This window comes from Hemicordylus capensis, chromosome 3 (assembly GCF_027244095.1).
Source record: "Hemicordylus capensis ecotype Gifberg chromosome 3, rHemCap1.1.pri, whole genome shotgun sequence".
Classification (NCBI taxonomy): Eukaryota; Metazoa; Chordata; class Lepidosauria; order Squamata; family Cordylidae; genus Hemicordylus; species Hemicordylus capensis.
Window position 1 is genome coordinate 283,060,865 of NC_069659.1, and position 16,044 is coordinate 283,076,908.

Consider the following 16,044-nt stretch of genomic DNA (forward strand, 5'->3'; position numbering starts at 1 on the left):
GACACCCGGGTTCAAATTCCCATTCAGCCATGATACTTGCTGGATGACTCTGGGCCAGTCATTTCTCTCTCAGCCTAACCTACTTCACAGGGTTGTTGTGAGGAGAAACTTAAGTATGTAGTACACCGCTCTGGGCTCCTTGGAGGAAGAGCGGGATATAAAATGTAAAAATCATCATCATCATTATTAATAATAATAAATAATAACCGTCAATACTTTTCTATCCTGCTTCTTCAAAGTCCAGTTTTTGCATCCATAGAGGTTCCTCATCGGGGACTCCTGGGGGAACTTGGTGGTCGGGGGATGGGTACATGTGTGGATTGCTGGCTGGTTGGGGGACAGGAGATGGAAAGTAGGTATAAATGGAGAGTTTTCACGATAGAGGGGGGTGGGAGGTGAGGAACATTGAAGCTGAGAGAGGAGTGACTGACTGGCGGAGGCCAGTTATGATGGAGAATAATTGTTTTATTGCCTTTTTTTTCTATTATTACATTATTGTGAATCAGAATCCATTATAGGCTGTTGATTTATCTGTAGATTCCAATCTACCTTCTTCCCACACCTGCCTTAAAATAACTTCAAGGCATCATTGTGAAATGACTGTGCATTGTAATATCATCAATAAGCAGCAAAAAACGTGAGCTGGTGCAGGGTGTTCCAGAAAATATTTCAATACCACCCCTGAAAGGACATCTTTCACACCAAAATACAAAATGGCAAACGTTCAATTTAGCCCGAGTCCTGTTTCACTTTTCCCTCCATAATGCCCAATGCAAGATGAATTGTCTCAGTAATTGTGATTGCCTCTGAGGAACACACAGACCGCCTAATGAAGTACAAGTGATACAGCCAGTGACAATGGGAGGGAGCTCTGCACCGTGTGCAGAGAGGCCCTGTTCAGTGTGCATAAAACAGTAGCCTTCTTAGTTATTGCCCCCAGGGTTTGGAATGCCCTCTTGGTAGATGTCTATTCCCTGGCCTTCCTTTAAGCCACAAGTAAAGACCTTACTATTTGTTCAGGCCCTTAGACAGTGTTTGTTTGTCTTGCTCACATACTGCACAATGAAATGTGAGTTGCAGTAGTGTGCTGTTGTGTTCGTATAAATACCCCAGGGCAGCTCTGCTCTGGCAAAATGTTGTCCAAACAAAAGTGTACAGCAGGACTCCATTGGAAAAATTGGTGTTTTGTTGTTCAACTGCATTTGCACAACTTTATTTTTATTTATTGTCAAATTTCTATACCATCTTTCATTAAAACAATCTCAACAAACGTTAAAACAAGACTACAAATGTTACACAGTTATCAGCTAGAATATAAAAATACATATCTGATTAAAAGATTAAAAGACAAGCACAATATAACCATACAAGATACAAAGCAACAGCAATAGGAAGAATCATATAAAAGCCTGGGCAAAAAGCCAAGATTTCACACACTTTCTAAAAACAGTGATGGAGACTGAGGAGCAGGTGGCCACCGAGAGAGCATTCCAGAGTCTGAGGGCAACAATTGAGAAGGCCCTGTCCCGTGTGCATGACAGCCGAACCTCCCTCATTCTTCTCCCCAAGAAGCCCTGCAGCCTTGGGAGAGACCACCTGCTTCCTAGACAGCCCCCCAGGGTGAGAGAATGGTGTGGGCTGTCTGCTGCATTAAACATCTGCCTGCAGGAGAGGGAGAAGGCGAGTCCACCTGCCATTCCCCTGCTTGACCTGTAGAACTGTGGCCTTTGGCAGTGGCTGCTTTGCAGGATCGGGGCCAGGAGTGAGTCAGCAGTTCCTGCCTTTCAGCTGACCAGAGGGGTTCTCTATGGCCCTATATAGGAACGCTGCCTGTGGCAGCGGGCCCGCCAGTGAGGGAGAGGGCCAGGCCTCTTGGCCAAGGTATTTGTATGTGGGAGGCATTTAATAAAAGGGCTTATCTTTTAACTAGTCCTGAGTGAGGATCTTTTAGAATGTGTCTGGGCTTACCTGGAGAAGGGGAGACAGGGGGCGTGTCCACTGACTGTGGGGCAGCCATTCCAGTGGGGTGGGGAACAGAAGAAGTAATGTTGGCAGGTCAATGGGTCGTTATGGGGAAGGGGACATAGAAATTTACTAGCTGTTTTGCAAAGAGGGTTGCCTCTTTGGGGGAGCCACTTCGGGGGACAGCAAGGGCGAGGGCCAGGCCTCTTGGCCCAGGTATATTTTATGTGGTGGGCATTTAATAATTGGGCTTCTGTTTTAATTAGTCCTGACTGAGGATATTTTAGAATGTGTCTGGGCTTGCCTGGAGATGCGGAGACAGGGGGCGTGTCCACTGACTGTGGGGCAGCCATCCCGGTGGTGGTGGGAAACAGAAGAAGTAACGTTGGCAGGTCAATGGGTCGTTACAGGGGAAGGGGACATAGAAATCTAATAGCTGTTTCGCCTTCCGGTTGTCCTGCCATCTCTTTGACCTTAGGGAGCAGTGCCGACCACCCTTGGAACCTCACCTTGCTCCTCTGTAATGCCTGGTCGGTCCAGAACAAATCAGAAACCATCCATGATTTGATTCTGGATGAAGGTGCTGACCTGGTATGTATTAAAGAGACCTGGTTGGGGGAGGCTGGGGGCCCAGTGTGGTCCCAGCTTCTCCCTCCAGGGTACTCTGTTGAGGAGCAGGTGAGGGACCGTGGGTGGGGAGGTGGAGTGGCTGTGGTCTATAAGAATAATATCTCCCTTACCAGGATCCCTGTTAGAGTGTCTGACCATATCGAATGAGTGTACTTAAGTTTGGGGACCAGGGATAGACTGGGGCTTCTGTTGGTGTACCGATCGCCCCGCTGTTCAACAGAGTCCCTAAATGAGCTGACGGACTTGGTGTCGGGCTTGGTGTTGGAGTCTCCCAGGCTTATGGTGCTGGGCGACTTCAATGGTCATTTCGGGACCAATCTGTCCGGGGCGGCTCAAGAGTTCATGGTGGCCATGACGACTATGGGCCTATCTCAAGTGGTTTCGGGACCAACACACATTGCAGGTCTCACGCTTGATTTGGTCTTTCACTCTGATCAGGGTGGTGTTTCGTGGGTGAGGAATCCTGTGATTTCCCCATTGTCATGGACGGACCACCATCTGGTTAAGGTTGGACTCACAGTCACACCCCACCTTCACAGGGGTGAGGGACCTATTAGGATGGTCCGCCCGAGAAGGTTATTGGATCCTATAGGATTTCAAGAAGCCTTGGAGGGATTTAGTGTTGGCTGTGCTGGAGATCCTGTTGATGCCCTGGTGGAGAATTGGAACAGCAAACTCACCGGGGCGGTAGACATGATCGCTCCTAAGCGTCCTCTCCGACCCGCTTCAAAACTGGCCCCTTGATATACGGACAAACTACGGGGGCTGAAGCAGTGAGGTAGACAACTGGAGCACAGGTGGAGAAAGACTTGGCTTGAATCCGACACATTGCAACATAGAGCTCATTTTAAGGCGTATGCTCAGGCGATACGTGCAGCAAAGAAGTAATTCTTTTGTGCCTGTTTTGCATCTGCAAGTTCACGTCTGGCGGAGTTGTCCAGGGTTGTGAGAGGGCTAGTATGTGCCCCTCCTCCCTTGAATCAGAAATTGGAACCATCGATTACCCGCTGTGATGTGTTTAATGAATTCTTTGTGGACAAAATCTCTCGTATTCAGGCCGAGTTAGATTCCATCTCCACAATTACTTGAGTGTCTGATGTGGAAGTGTCCAGCAAATCCTCTTATGTGGTTAGGTTGGATCAGTTCCAGTTTGTGACTCCTGAGGATGTGGACAAACTGATTGGAACGGTGCGGCCCACCGTCTGTCTTCTTGACCCTTGCCCGACATGGCTTATACTATCTGGCAGTGGGGTTATTGTAGAAGGCCTGGTAGAGATCATAAATGTATCTCTGAGGGAAGGTAGGATGCCTCCTAGTCTTAAGGAGGCAATTATTAGACCACTTCTAAAGAAGCCTACTTTGGATCCTGCACAGCTGAGTAACTAGAGGTTTCTCCAATCTTCCATGGCTGGGCAAGGTAATTGAGAGGGTGGTGGTCTCCCAGCTCCAGACAATCTTGGAAGAAACTGATTATCTAGACCCATTTCAAACTGGCTTCCGGGCTGGCTATGGGGTGGAGACTGACTTGGTCGGCCTGATGGATAATCTCCAACTGGGAATTGACAGAGGAAGGAAGTGTGACTCTGTTGGTCCTTCTGGACCTCTCGGTGGCTTTCGATACTATCGACCATAGTATCCTTCTGGAGCATCTGAGGGGGTTGGGGGTGGGAGACACTGCTCTGCAGTGGTTCCGCTCCTACCTCTCGGGCAGGTTCCAGATGGTGTCCTTTGGAGACTGTTGTTCTTCAGAATCTGAACTTTTGTATGGTGTCCCTTCAGGGCTCCGTATTGTCTCCGATGTTGTTTAACATCTACATGAAACTGCTGAGAGAGATCATCAGGAGATATGGTGCAGGGTGCTATCAATATGCTGATGACACCCAAATCTATTTCTCCATGTCAGCATCATCAGGAGAGGGCATAACTTCCCTAAATGCCTGCCTGGAGGCGGTAATGGGCTGGATGAGGGATAACAAGCAGACTGAATCCAGATAAGACGGAGGTACTCATTGTGCCGGGTCAGAACTCGAGAGACGATTTTAATCTGCCTGTTCTGGATGGGGTCACACTTTCCCAGAAGGAACAGGTACGCAGTCTGGGGGTGCTTCTGGATCCAAGTCTCTCCCTGGAGTCCCAGGTTGAGACAGTGACCAGAAGTGCCTTCTATCAGCTTCGGCTGATACGCCAGCTGCATCTGTTTCTTGAGACAGATGACCTCAAAACAGTGGTACATCTGCTGGAAACCTCCAGACTGGATTACTGCAATGCACTCTATGTGGGGCTGCCCTTGTACGTAGTCCGAAAACTACAGTTGGTCCAGAATGAGGCAGCCAGGTTGGTCTCTGGGTCATCTAGGAGAGACCATATTACTCCCATATTGAAGGATTTACACTGGCTGCCGATATGTTTCTGGGCAAAATACAAGGTGTTGGTCATAGACACATTCTAAAATATCCTCAGTCAGGACTAATTAAAACAGAAGCCCCATTATTAAATGCCCACCACATAAAATATACCTGGGCCAAGAGGCCTGGCCCTCGCCCTTGCTGTCCCCCGAAGTGGCTCCCCCAAAGGGGCAACCCTCTTTGGTGTCACCCTTTTGGTGGCGGGCCCACCGCCACAGGCAGCGTTCCTATATAGGGCCAGAGAGAGCCCCTCTGGTCAGCTAGTAGCAAGAACTGCTGACTCAGTCCTGGCCCTGATTCTGCGAAGCAGCCACTGCCAAAGGCCACAGTTCTGCAGGTCAGGCAGGAGGCTGGCAGGTGGATTCGCCTTCTCCCCCCACTCCTGCAGGCAGATGTTCAACACAGCAGCAGCAATAGCAACAAGCAGACAGCCCACACCAGTCTCTCACCCTGGGGGCTGTCTAGGAAGCAGGTGGTCTCTCCCAATGCTGCAGGGCTTCTGCTTTGAGAACAACATGCAGATTTTGCATGTTAAGGTGTTATGTCCTTCTCCAAGGCAAATCAGACATAAATCATGATAGAAATTTCACCTTACACTTGGAGCAACGTTTCAAGGTTGTCATTTCTGTCTTTCCCCTCATTTTCCTAGGGTTATCCATATTCGTAGTCATAAATGGTCCAAAGTTCATTAGCTGGGGAAACCAATCCTTTTTTAAAAAAAAGAACTCGTGCACTGAGAGAAACCAAGTCGAGGTGGCACAACAATTGAAGAACCAATTGCTACGGTGGTTGAAAAGGAACTGTGGGAGTGGCATTCCTCCTGCCTTAAATATCATATCAGCCATGTAGTCACGTGGGGTGGGGCGGAAACGTCACATGTAGCTATGGTACTCCACAACGAGAGAGTTCCACACAGGCGCAGAACCCATCACTAATAGAGCTCAATGGATCACAATCCAGATCTCTTGGTAGTAAACAAGGTGATAATTAAGTGTGAGTTGGTGAAAAGTATATTTGAAAACACACACACATTCTCCCACACACAACATCTCCATCCTGTTCATTACTAGATTACTTGCAAAGATAAAGTTGTCAATAAGGGGAAATTCCTTCAGAGAATAAATAACTACAAATTGACTCAAGGGACAAATCTGTACAATTTGGAATTCTCTTCAATTAAAGGACTTCATGCAGCTTAATTGTCATCTCTGACAGGAGTTTATTCAATCTCACCTTAAATACTAAAGATGCCACAACTTCACTGTTTCTAAGTACACTGAGTAATGGACATTTTAATTCACAAGCGTTATCCAATTTCATTCTTCTCTGCAGTAACATGAACTCATAATTTCTTCTCCTAGTAGCCCTGGTTATGAGGGTTGCACATCACATGGAACTGATAATTGGTTCTGAGGTTATGCAAGCCCTTTGCAGCATTTTTCTTCAGAAATGATTCTGGAGAAAAATTCCTTCAATATTGACAATTAGATTCAATGCAATGCCACATCATATTGGCATTGAATCAAACCTATTGGAGGATCAAGGGGGCTTACTTTTACAGAAGCTCTGGGAGTCCACAAAGAAGGTGGTTCCTCAGATGGCAGTTGCAGTAGCAGCAATTAAAATAGCTGCCTTTTCCTCTATTATGTTGCACCATTTTCCTGGTGCATTACTGGTGGGGTGGGATGGCCACTCCCTGTAGCTATAGGTCACAACCATCCCTCCCCCCCCCCAGTATTCAATGCCAAGAAAAGGACACAATATTATGACATCGCTTCCTGTACTAGTGTATTCTAAGGCATGAGGATGGAGGGGAAAGCAGCATTTTGAAATGCTGTTGCCATAAGGCCACGGCTTTCTTACAGAAGACGGCCTTTCATTTAAGGTGAGCCCCTTTCACAATCTCAATGCATTCATTTAATTCAATCTCAATGAATTCATTTAAGGTGAGCCCCTTTCACAATCTCAATGCATAATCAATAATGATTATTGGCTCAAAGCTATCCTGCATTTTTAACACAACATGAGAATAGCCCCCATGCACACCCAACTGGTTACATTTCCACTGTTTCTTCTTCATGGCAGCTTTTAAAGTTATTGAACAATTGCTATCATGTTCCCCCTCAAGCTTTTTTCTTTAAGGCCCCACAAGTTCAAACTTTTCACTATGATTCCTGTAATGGATGTGAGATTTTGAGTTCTAAGTACTCTGGCTTTGAAGTAAGTTTTTGACAGCATTTGCAAGTGTTGGCAATATGACTTTTATCAGGACTGTCTGCTTTGTGGAATTTACTGGTACATACACATTTTGAAGAGTGCCATGTTTGTGATGAGGGCAAGAGGACTTATAAAAGGAAGCCATTTCACTAGGAGCTAAGAGCTAAGAGCCCTCTAGAGGCTCCTTCTCATTGCTACTTTATGTGCGATTAGGAATAAACTGAGCAGGGTCACCAACTCTGCCCACTCACCCAATGCAGTAAACTCTACTGTGCATGGGTAAGTGAGAGGGACCTGTTGTCCCAGTCTTATGGAGCTTTCTAAAAATTCTTACTGGTGTCATCACATGCCCATATGTGGGAATGCACAGAACTTACTGAAAAGAACATTCTCTATAACTGTACATGATTGGAAATTAAAACATACGGTAAAGTGTGCCGTCAAGTCGATTTCAACTCCTGGTACCCACAGAGCCCTGTGGTTTTCTTTTGGTAGAATACAGAAGGGGTTTACTATTGCCTTCTCCTGTGCAGTATGAGATGATGCCTTTCAGCATCTTCCTATATCGCTGCTGCCTGATATAGTACCAGCGGGGATTCGAACCGGCAACCTTCTGTTTGTTAGTCAAGCATTTCCCCGCTGCAACTGTACATGATTAGAAATTAAAACATACCTTTGTTTCTAAAAAGAAAACCAACGCTGGAAAGTTAAGAAATAACTTTCCATGAGCAAACATATTTTGAAAAAGTTTATAAGTTTGTTTCAAGGTGGTTTTGCTATGAACTAATCACAAACGTAAGCCCAGGCTACCTATACTGTCCTGCATTTTCCCATTAAAGAAGGACATTAGGTAAAAACGAACTGTTGCAGTTTAGATGTGGGGCAAGTACAGTTAAAAGAAGGGTGAACAAAAAGCATGCATGTTTACCTGGAGAACCTGCTGCTAATAATTCAGTTCTGCTGACAACAAAAGTACGAGACAGGGATAAGGGAACTAGAAGAGGGAGAGAAAAAAAGGTGATGAGATCAGGATCAGAGAGGATGCCGATATCTACAACTGACAGAGCAGATGGTCAGTTTCCACACAATGGAGGTGGGGGGAAAACAATTCAAATCAGAAGAAAGTAAAGATGCATAAAACAATAATGAAGGGATGATCAGAAAATTACTAAAAATAATATTTTAAAAATTAGAAGTCGGCAGACTATACATGCTCCTGACTTACTAACTGTAATAGTCACTGAAACAGTCTTTGAAATGGGAAATAACATTTAGCTAGTCCTCTTGAAGTTAGCCCTCCAGCACTTATTAAACCATTTTTGGAAGGGCGGCATAGAAATCGAATTATTATTATTATTATTATTATTATTATTATTATCATCATCAGAAATAAGAGTAGAAAACAAAAAATATTATGATAGGCCATTTGAAAGCAGTGATATTTCCAAAAACTCATCCATGAATCAGAAGTATTCCACTTCCTACTGTGGTTAGAACAAACCATGATTGGTCATGACAGCAAAACCAACCAAACTTGGTTTATTCTAACCAAAATGCTTGTGATAAGCCAAGATCTGAAATCACTTCAAACCTTGGGTTCATATCTTGGCTTATTCCAAGCACTCTGTTTAGAACAGAATTCTTCTGAGGCTCACATGGGCTGTGGAGGGGAGCATTCACTTCCCAGTTTAGAAGTCACATGGAACCAAGACTGAACTGCAGTTCCACAAAGTATCTGAACAGGCAGTATGTAGGAACTAGGCATTTATTTATTCTTAATCTCCTCCCAAACTACAAAAGAAGACAACATCTCTTTGGAGTCATTCTAGCAAATTATCCAAATTAAACCTCTAATTTACTACATAAAATTTACTTCTCTTTCGGTTAAACAGGGTTTTTTTTTAGTACAAAATAAAAGCTACCAAGAAATTTTAAGCTAAAATATCTAGATTCCAAAGTATATTCTTGCCAATAAACATTCAATGAGATTCCACTTTTACAACTAAATACTTCTGGTTGGTTTAAGGTTATCTCCATTTCAGGCTATTTGGGATGGGGTGCTATCATGCACTGCTTATACGAGATTTCACCAAACTGTGAAGTAGTTTCCCAAGCCTTCTCACATCCCAGGAATAGGGGATGTTAGTTTCCAAAGGAATTTCAGACACAAGACTTACCTGGGGATGCTGTGAGAGCCATCACTCCATAGTAGGAGAAAGCACCAGCTTCAAACTTCATTCCCTCTTTCCCAGCCTCCACTTCTACTTTCCCCTGTGGAGGGAAAAAAATAATAATCAGTGATCTTAGTGTGTTAGAAATTCCAGATTTGAGTTAATATTCTTTCATCAATGGAAGTTATTTCTGTTTTTCCCCCCTGATAGAACTGGTACACATGCAGTATTTCATTTCCTGCAGTTCCACAGTCATGCAGAAATCACTGGGTAGAAAGAATTCTGCAGACTTTTGCAGAGTTGACAAAAATTACTTCCTGTGTGAATGGAATTCTTTTAGAGACCTGTGCAGAGTCCTACTTTGTAATGCTTTGTATGTGTTGCTTCTGGTGATATTCAACAAAGCACCAACTGGTTCTTTTCTTCTCAGTAACCATCTTCCTATGCCTTTCTGATTTCAAGGCAGAGAAAAAGGTTGTCAAATGAGTGTATATAGAAAACCCTTTCAAAAAGACAACTGGTTAGATGGAATTTATCGGTACAATCTGTTTTTTTAATTTCTAAGGGCTCCCATTCTCACATCTTTAGGATTTTGACCATGTATTACATCCTTCCAGGTAAGGGGTGAGGAAGACCTGAGATGATAAGAACTAGAGATTATCATTCTTCCCAAACTGCAGATAATCCATCAACTCAACACTATGGCCTTGTTGCTGCTGCTGTCTTACTACGCACTAATCTGATGAATGTATAACACATATAATCTGTAGCATAAGTGTAGCCAGAGTTTCCATGATATATATATTTTTTAAAAACTTGGACCAGCTAAGCTATAACCTTTTGTTCCAGCATAGCATCACACAACAAAATGTGTGTTGATATAACACACATTAATCCCAAGTCCCCATGAGTATGCAGTAGTGTTACATATGCCTATTTTCTTCTTGGTTTATTCCCCCCACCCCCAATGCATGTTCATAATATTGCCATACATGTATTCATACAAGATTACAATATGGCCTTTTGAAAGGAATAGTGCAACCCTTGCCAGAGATTATTTCTTCTCTTTTTCTCAGGAAGATTCAAGGGATGAGAAAGAAGCAAGCACCACTCACAGATAGTAAGGGAGCAACCTAGTTACTTTGGCATAACCCTCTATGTCAACATGAGGGGTGTGTGTGTGTGTGTGTGTGTGTGTGTGTGTGTGTGTGTGTGTGAGAGAGAGAGAGAGAGAGAGAGAGCGCACACACATTAAAAGCACCCGCAGTTAGCATTAGATGCAGAGCACCTGCATGCTTGCATGCAGAAGGTTCCAAGTTCCTTCCCTGACATCTTCAAGATGGGGCTGAGAGAAACTCTTGTCTGCAACTGTATTTTATTTTTTTTAGGTTTTATTTAAAGTATAAAAACAAATAAGCATTGAATTTATGATTACAGGCCTTTTTGACATTTTGACATTACCCTGTACCGTACCTTTACTAAACAGAGCAGGCACCAACAGAGCACCAAAACAGACGCCAACAGAGCAGGCGCCAAACTGAGCAGGGAGTGGAGGAGGGGGCTATCCCTTTTCCCTCTAGCGCCAAAGCAAGAACATCAAAAACATTTAAAAGCTTCACAATAAAAACAGAGCCGCAACTAGAGAGAATTACAGACAAAACCCCTGTCACTAACAGCCTTCTGAAATAAGAATTTTTTGACTGCATGTTTAAAAGCAGCCAAATTGGGAATCTGTGAGCAAGTGAGCTGAGGCGTTTTGTTTTTTGTTTTTGTTACGGCATGGTGTCCAGATTTTGGAGCATTCCGGATTTTGGATGTCCAGATAAGGGATACTCAACCTGTAATTTATTCTCAGGAAATAAACATTGCTGCTTATATCAGCAACAAAGGGCAAATCCACACAGGAATCTCATGCTGCTGGTTCAGCATGTTACTGCTAAACCTCAGCTGTTGTAAAGCACCCCCAACGGAGGCAGGCTGTTGTGTACAGTTCTGCAAATGCACCTCTAAAAAGGCTTTACCACCCACCATGTTCCACCTTTTGGGGAACACAGTAGGAATCAGTGTAGAGATCAGTTTGTATTCATCCTACTAGGGCAAATAGCAGCTGCAGTCTTTATTGGGAAAAGCACATTACATGCCCTTCCCATTACCCAATAATATTTGATAAGTACAAAATAGAATTCACATTAAAAAAAACTAAAATAACAATGTGTTTGTTGTAAACAAAGTGTCTGAAAGAAACTACAGTAATTCTGCATTCCTGACTTGAACTTTTGCGTCTTTACTTCTAGAAATCTTAAGCTGAGACACACATGGTCTTCCACAAAATTTACTTAAGACGCTACAGAAATCACTCTCTCCCATGAAGTAAAGTCAATTCAAGTAGCTATCCATACATTTATATACTGCATTTCAACAACAGAAAGTTCTTATAGTGTTTTACATACAAAAATAAATAAAACTGTTCCCTATTCCAAAATGGCACACAATCTAAAAAAAATACAGGGTAAACACCAGCAACAGTCATTGGAAAAATTTTGTGCTGGGTTTGGAAAGGGATAATTGCTCTTCCCCTTCTAAATATAAGAGGGTCACTACTTTTAAAAGGTGCCTCTTTGCTCAGTTAGCAGGGATTAATGTTCTTCTATTGCTCTAACAATCTTGGTAATCCAGTGGCTAGTTAAGATTACATTGCTTATTGTGACAGACTTCTTATGCTTATGACAGACTTCTTAACTCAATATAGCTAAGACTTTTAGAAAATGGGAGGAAGACCAATTCTGTGGGTAGAAACACAGTATCATTTTTTGGAGCACTATCCTGGGAATTTTGAGTAAGTGCTAATAAAATCTGAAAAAGTCACAACTGGCCTGAATGGAGAGAGGAACAAAGGGTGAATTGGGACCGCCCATGTGTAAGTCAGTAGGTGAACAGACCAGTCATATTAGTAGTAATAGGTTAACAACAGAACATTCTTGCTTCAAGCCCAAGAGTAACACAAACACTATGATTAGATGCTGCCATTATTACTATTTCAACAGAAGACATCTTTTACAATTAGTTAGGATTATGGTCCAGATGCTGGCTTGATTCAGACATCATGCTAAATCATGAACTGAGCTTTCAAAAACACAGGCAAGCCATGGTTTAGAGTTGCTTGCATGCTTTGATTCTCAGTCTTCTACAATAGTGGCTCAATTCAGACATCACACCAAACTATATTGTTTGCACACATCATGGTTTGTACACCCAGAATCAGAAACTATTATTTGAAATGGTCTGCCAATATCCTAACTATGGTTTGGTGCAATGTCTAGCTTGAGTCACTGTGTGAAGATGAAACTGTAGAAAGTAAAATCCAAAAAGTAAGTTTCCTCATTCCATCATGCCAAAAATTCTACATATTGTACAGATTAGATAAAAGCTATGTGACCATCGTTTGATTGACAGAATGTTGACTGCTGCTGACAGAATGCGGATTGCTAATCAACACAAATGTCTGCTAGTCAACACATGTTAATCAAATGAACTTTTCTTTTTGTGTGATTTCTTGTCTGGAGTCTCCAGACTACTTATATTTACAGTCTTGTTAGAAGTCACAAAGTAAGCAGAACTAGGAGATGACCACTTTTGTACAAAACAGAGGCAAGGAATTGAGGCCAGCCTTACTATGAAATTACGTTAAATAATCACTTCAAGCAGATTCTTGACACACAACTTTCCTGCTTTCAGTCTGCATCTTTAAAATGTGGTGGAAGCACAGTACTATTTTGACGTTTTCCTTCAGGCACAAAAATGTCTGTACAGTACAAATGGACAGAGTATATAAATACATTAGAAGGTCAGTAGGTGGTGCTATTTCCTCAGTGAATATAGTAGTCTGTTGCTTCACATATATTGGTCTGTTGCTAATCCTAACTTTCAGTTCTGAATATACAGCAGACCACTCATGGAACCTTTTGCCTTGGCTACATAATATAAATAAGAGGGTTGCACCAGTCATTTACTCATTTCTCAATAATCAGACCAATAATCAATCAAATCAATAATTCACAAATGACATCATGCCCAAGAGCAGAAGATTTCTCAGATTCAAATTTCATATTATTCAAATTTACTTAAATAAAATGAATAATGTTTTAAGTTGAAATTCTACAAATTTAAAACACTGTTCTTTACTTCCCTTTTACAAGCACATTAATACAAAATCCTAAGGCATAGACTTAATTTTTTGAACTTTCCTATAAGTGTAGTCAACTCAAAATGACTTTGTCTGGATAGGAGCACCTCCTAATATGTTTATATGTGTTTTCTGATCCTATGTTACTTGTGACACACAGTGGTTCCCATGAGTATATTGGAGAGAGAGAGAGAGAGAGAAAGAGAGAGAGAGAAAGAGAGATAGTTAGGAATGGGGAGAGTATTTCTTGAATATATCCCTTAATGGTCACATTTTTCCACCCCGATCACTGCTTGTTCATTTCCTCTCTTTTCTCCTGCTTCAGTGTTATTTTTGTCATCTCGATGGATCTTCTCTCTTTTTCTTCGAGTGACCCCAACCAATAAGGGTTCACTTGGCGAGCACAATTCCAAAACAGCACTAGACAGACAGATATAGCTTTGTCTCATCATTTAAGGTAAGCATACAAAGCCAGCTGACTGAGTGTGAGGGCAATGCTTCCTGGTGATCCCAGCCAATTGGATAATAAATTGCTCTCACTCTGTATGAAAGGAAATTTTCATCATCTTTCAGTGCAGTCTCTAATATAAAATGCCAGGGGAAATGATTTTGCCATTGCCAAAGTGCAAATAGTGCTTCCCCTTTTAGCTCATCCCTAGTAAATATTATTTATTTTGCTTCTCAACACTCCCCAAGCAATGTAAATTATACACAAAGCCTTTTTTTTAACTTCTGAACTTGCTTATATTTAATACACAACTTTCACAATTTTAATTAGAATGTCTCACTGTTAACACTTCACATTGAAAATTCCAGACTTTCTAGGCAGTACTTTATACTGAATACAGTCATGTTCAGACATGGGATGCAGGAGAGACAGATGCTTATATACAGTTTAAGCCTGACCTGTAAAATTAGAATGAAGTAATCAACAGGCTTGTTTCGGTGATAGAGGTAGTATTCAGGGGCTTTCTTATTCTTCTCATCGTATTTCAACTCTTGAATGACATTGGGATGTTTTAGCAGCCTTAGCAGGATCTTCTCAGACATCTGGGATGGGCCAAATGCTTCAACCTCTAAAGATATAAAAAGAACTTGACATACATCTCATAGCTCATGAGTCAGCATGGTTTGCTACTTAGCACTGAACAACAGCAGAAACAAAACTTTTAGGGATAACTTAAAAAAAACTACTTTCTGGTTTTGAAGGCATTTCATACATGACAAAAGACAATGGATGTTAGTTAACTTTCTCATTAAAACATTCAGTGCACTTTCATAGTCATTGCACATTGTAAATAGAGAGCACATAGAACTGCTGCTCTTTAAAAAACAACAACCATTAATCAAATACTTCCAAAAGTCACATCTGCCCAAAACAACTCTGTGCAATTTATAGGTAGATTCTGCAATGCATGACCATGACTGGGGATGTTGGGAGTTGTTGTCAACAACATCTGGGATTCCCTGTTACAGGGAACACTGTTGCCAACCCTCCAAGATTGGCCTGAAGAATCAAGGAATCAGCATCAATCTCAAGGTGTCTACTGAAAACAATCCAGGAGATTTTAATGGTTTGATATTATGAAAAATAGTGGGGAGGAACCTTCAGGAATAGCTTGATTCAGAGTTGAAAATGCTGACTAGAGGTTTTCAATAATTGGTTTTTAAAAATATTTGATTTATGTAGGCCTAAAGGCCTGATATAAGTTTACTCTATCATAGCCAAAAGGCAAAAACTGAATACGTGCCACTGAGTCCATCCTGCCCAAAATGGGGGCTGCAACACAGATGAAAATAACAAGAGAGATACCACTTTCAAATACATAGGATTAGAATGGCTGACATAAGACACATACTGAAAATGTTCAGTCTCACCAGCTGACACTTCCTTCCACAAGCACAAAAGTTAAGACATATTCTTAAGGTGGGCCACTTAAACTGCCTAACACACAAGGCAACAATCATCTATAAACGATCTATAGACCATCTAAATATGCATATTGCTCTAGATTTAAAACAGTCTGAATATAAAGGATCATATATTATACCTTAAACATTTCCAAGCGAGATTAATATTTCAAGTACAAGACATCATCTCTCCCTACATAAGAATACAAGCATTAGAATCACAAAGAATGCTTTTAGAGATTTTATGGAAGACATAGAGGACTCTGTGGAAATGAGTTTAAGAAGAATATCCTGCATTTATTGTTAAATCTACATCTTTCTCCTGTGACAAATTGTCTTATTAAAGTTGCATTAGCAAATGGGACTCAACTAAAAGTTAATTTCCAGATTAAAAGATGGCAGATATACAACTCCAGCCAATACAGAATATTCTCCTGTTAACTGATTTCCATCAGAACACAGTTTTCTAGAATAAGAGTGACATTCAGATCCAACTTATAGGCTCACTGCTAAGGCTGCCTCAAAAGCAGACAATAATCTAGATATCTGACGAAGAGGGCTAAAC

At 41.9% G+C, this 16,044-nt stretch overlaps 1 protein-coding gene across 3 annotated transcripts in view; it reads right to left on the minus strand.

The window, feature by feature from the left end:
• Positions 1–16,044, minus strand: part of CNNM2 (cyclin and CBS domain divalent metal cation transport mediator 2) — a 296,053-nt gene that overhangs the window by 91,867 nt on the left and 188,142 nt on the right. For 2 of the 3 annotated variants that reach the window (XM_053305514.1, XM_053305513.1), the window contains exons 4-6: positions 14,475–14,644; positions 9,392–9,485; positions 8,143–8,208 (exon numbers count right to left, since the gene is read on the minus strand). In XM_053305514.1, coding sequence (XP_053161489.1) covers positions 8,143–8,208; positions 9,392–9,485; positions 14,475–14,644 — 330 coding nt within the window. Of the gene's footprint in view, positions 1–8,142; positions 8,209–9,391; positions 9,486–14,474; positions 14,645–15,619; positions 15,673–16,044 lie in introns of those variants that run through there. The other variant, XM_053305516.1, reaches the window with a different exon arrangement.